The sequence below is a fragment of the Poecilia reticulata genome, unplaced genomic scaffold (genome assembly GCF_000633615.1).
Source record: "Poecilia reticulata strain Guanapo unplaced genomic scaffold, Guppy_female_1.0+MT scaffold_125, whole genome shotgun sequence".
NCBI classification, from domain to species: domain Eukaryota; kingdom Metazoa; phylum Chordata; class Actinopteri; order Cyprinodontiformes; family Poeciliidae; genus Poecilia; species Poecilia reticulata.
Genome location: NW_007615013.1, coordinates 1,311,565 through 1,314,078, shown reverse-complemented (window position 1 = coordinate 1,314,078; position 2,514 = coordinate 1,311,565). Strand labels below are relative to the sequence as shown.

The window sequence follows — 2,514 nt, the reverse complement described above, 5'->3', positions numbered from 1 at the left end:
GTGTGCCGCCCTTGGCTGTCTCCAATAAAGATCTGTGGTTTTCTGCTCACTCCTGTCTCGTGGCTGATTTCGGGTCCTCCTAGTGTGCATTACAGCTAGTTTCATAACTGGTTCCTGTAGTAAGTTGTTCTGCTGTGGCACTTTGAACTGCTTGTTGAAATGTTTGATAGTAAAACTAGCTGTCTAATACTGAACCTGTCATGATCCAGTTAAACCTGGAAGATCCTGATGTGTTGTAGGAAACAACCGGAGCACCTAAAGCAAGCGGCTCTGTGGCGAAGCAGTGAACGGCGATGAAGGGGAGGCAGCGAGGGAGGAGGAGGAGGGAAGGGTGAGGATGAAGGTGAGATGGGGTGAAGAGGTCACGGCCTTACGCAGCCTCTCCTCAGAATACTGAAGGGGATGGTTTTCTTTACTATGTGGGACTGCCACACCCTCCTGCCCCAGTCCTCCACAAACAGCGAGGCCTCGCGCCTGCACCCGTCTGGGTCCTGCAGGGCCAGCAGCCGGGTCGGGTCAGGATTAGGAGACAGATAACAGAGCATGGTGAGGCTACACTTCCATCACCTGCCTCACCAGACAGCTATGTTTCACTGAAACCGGAGTCTTACTGGTTTCAGCTCCCACACTGCAGATCAATGGCGGAGACGGTTCTGAAAATCGCTTGGCAGCCCGCTGGACTCACCAGGATCTGGACGGTCAGCAGTCCTTCTCCAGCGTCCCTGGCGTCGATGGTGAACTCCACAGGCAGACTGGCCGGGACCCCGGAGGCGTTCAGGCCCGGACCGCTGGCCCGGACTTTGCTGGCGTCATGAGCCGGGAGGGTCTTGATCTTAAAAGGACTGAGGGGAGACGGGTTGACGGGTCACACCTGGTTCTGGAAGTCTAACCTGCTCAGCAGTCTGCTTGGAACAAACCTCCGAGGGACCTCCTGGTCGGCGTATTTCACGCACACCGTGTACGGCCCGTCACTGGCCGGGGTGTAGTTAACCGTGTGGGTACCGTCCCCGTTGTCTGTGATGCTGAGCGGCTCGGCCACACCTGGGGACAGAACGAGTTCCACCAATCAGCTGGAGCTCCAGGTAGCAACTTACTGGGCCTCATCAGAACCAACAGCACCAAGATGGAGCGAATCAGGGAAGGAAAACCTGTTTCAGTGGCCAGAGGACCTCATGATGCTAACGTGTCAAACTGGTTCCTCCTGCTGTGCTCAATAAAGTTACTGCAAATGAATTGACCATACATCAGCATAGCTACGGAGTCAGAAATCAACAGTAATAATTCTTATGTAGTTTGACAAAATGTGAGGATTCACTTCTGTTAGTCATATTTTCACCATGCTATGTTTAGCTAGCAAGCTAAATATTTAGTGAAAAGCTAAGTAACAAAATAAAAGCTGGGCAGCAGCAGAGATGCATCAGTCATCAGGATTCAGTCTCACCATCAGGATTTATATAGATGTTTTCAAGATCCAGCTTTTATTTTTATAGTCTGCTTCCGCCTATCGGCAAGTGAATTAACATATCAGCTAAATATTTAGTTTATAAACTAAAATATTTAGCTAGCTCAGAGCTAACTATTTATTTTGTAAACTAAATATGTGGTTATCTCAAAACCAAATACAAATCTAGCTGGAGCTAAATAGCTAGCTCGCTCATTTATGTTTTATTTCTTCAGTGAGACGTGGGGGGATGAAAACCCGCCTGATTGTAAAGACGTGTCCTTGGCTGACCGTCTCACCGGTGGGTCCGTAGATCTGGACCTCCAGAGGAGCCAGTCCCGCCTTGCTGCTGTCCACCGTGAAGGTCTGAGGAACATGAGCGCGGACTCCTCCTCCCAGTCCAGGACCAGAACACCTCACCTTACTGGGATCGACCAGCTGCCGGACCGGGACACGAAACGGGCTTCCTGGAGAGAATCAGAGACGGTTAGCAGTTCCCTGAGAAGAAGCGACCCTGCTGGGTTGACCTCTGACCTGGGATAGGGAGGCCTCCAAAGGAGATGTTGACGTCGTATTCTCCGGGAGAGAAGGGGATGTAGTCCACACTGCAGCTGCCGTCCTTGTTGTCTTGACAGGACATCTTCGCCTCTGAGGGACCTTCAATGGCCAGACCCAGTCCTCCAGTGCCGGCGCCCCTTAAAACGGGACACAGGGAATTCAGTCCAAACGGTCCCGTTCCTGTGGGTTCTGGGGGGTTCTAGACAGCAGAACATGGTTACCTGGTTTCAACAGTGAAGCTGTTAGATTTGTTCACAAGTCCTTCCTCCAGCCCAGGACCGAAGGCTCGGACCCGACTGGGGTCGCAGCCCTCGGTGATTGAGACCCTGAAGGGACTCTTTGGGACGGAGACGTCGTCCAGGAGAACCTCAATCAGGTGCAGACCTGGAAACCCAGAGACGTTAGTTCCAGCTGAGCAGCAGAAACCAAACGGTCAGTGAAGCCATCATGGATCCACAGCACAGAGGAACGGTGGAGGAATGATGGAGGAACGATGGAGGAACGATGGAGGAACG

The 2,514-nt window shown here is 52.1% G+C and overlaps 1 protein-coding gene across 14 annotated transcripts in view; it reads right to left on the bottom strand.

Annotated features, from left to right (window-relative positions):
- The window catches only part of flncb (filamin C, gamma b (actin binding protein 280)), a 41,945-nt gene that overhangs the window by 18,867 nt on the left and 20,564 nt on the right, over positions 1-2,514 (bottom strand). For 7 of the 14 annotated variants that reach the window (XM_008401695.2, XM_008401702.2, XM_008401693.2 and 4 more), the window contains 6 exons: positions 2,221-2,383; positions 1,976-2,136; positions 1,741-1,908; positions 918-1,041; positions 686-842; positions 375-491 (listed from right to left, as the gene is read on the bottom strand). In XM_008401695.2, coding sequence (XP_008399917.1) covers positions 375-491; positions 686-842; positions 918-1,041; positions 1,741-1,908; positions 1,976-2,136; positions 2,221-2,383 — 890 coding nt within the window. The remainder of the gene's footprint in view (positions 1-374; positions 492-685; positions 843-917; positions 1,042-1,740; positions 1,909-1,975; positions 2,137-2,220; positions 2,384-2,514) is intronic. The other 7 variants (XM_008401697.2, XM_017302949.1, XM_008401699.2 and 4 more) reach the window with 1 other exon arrangement.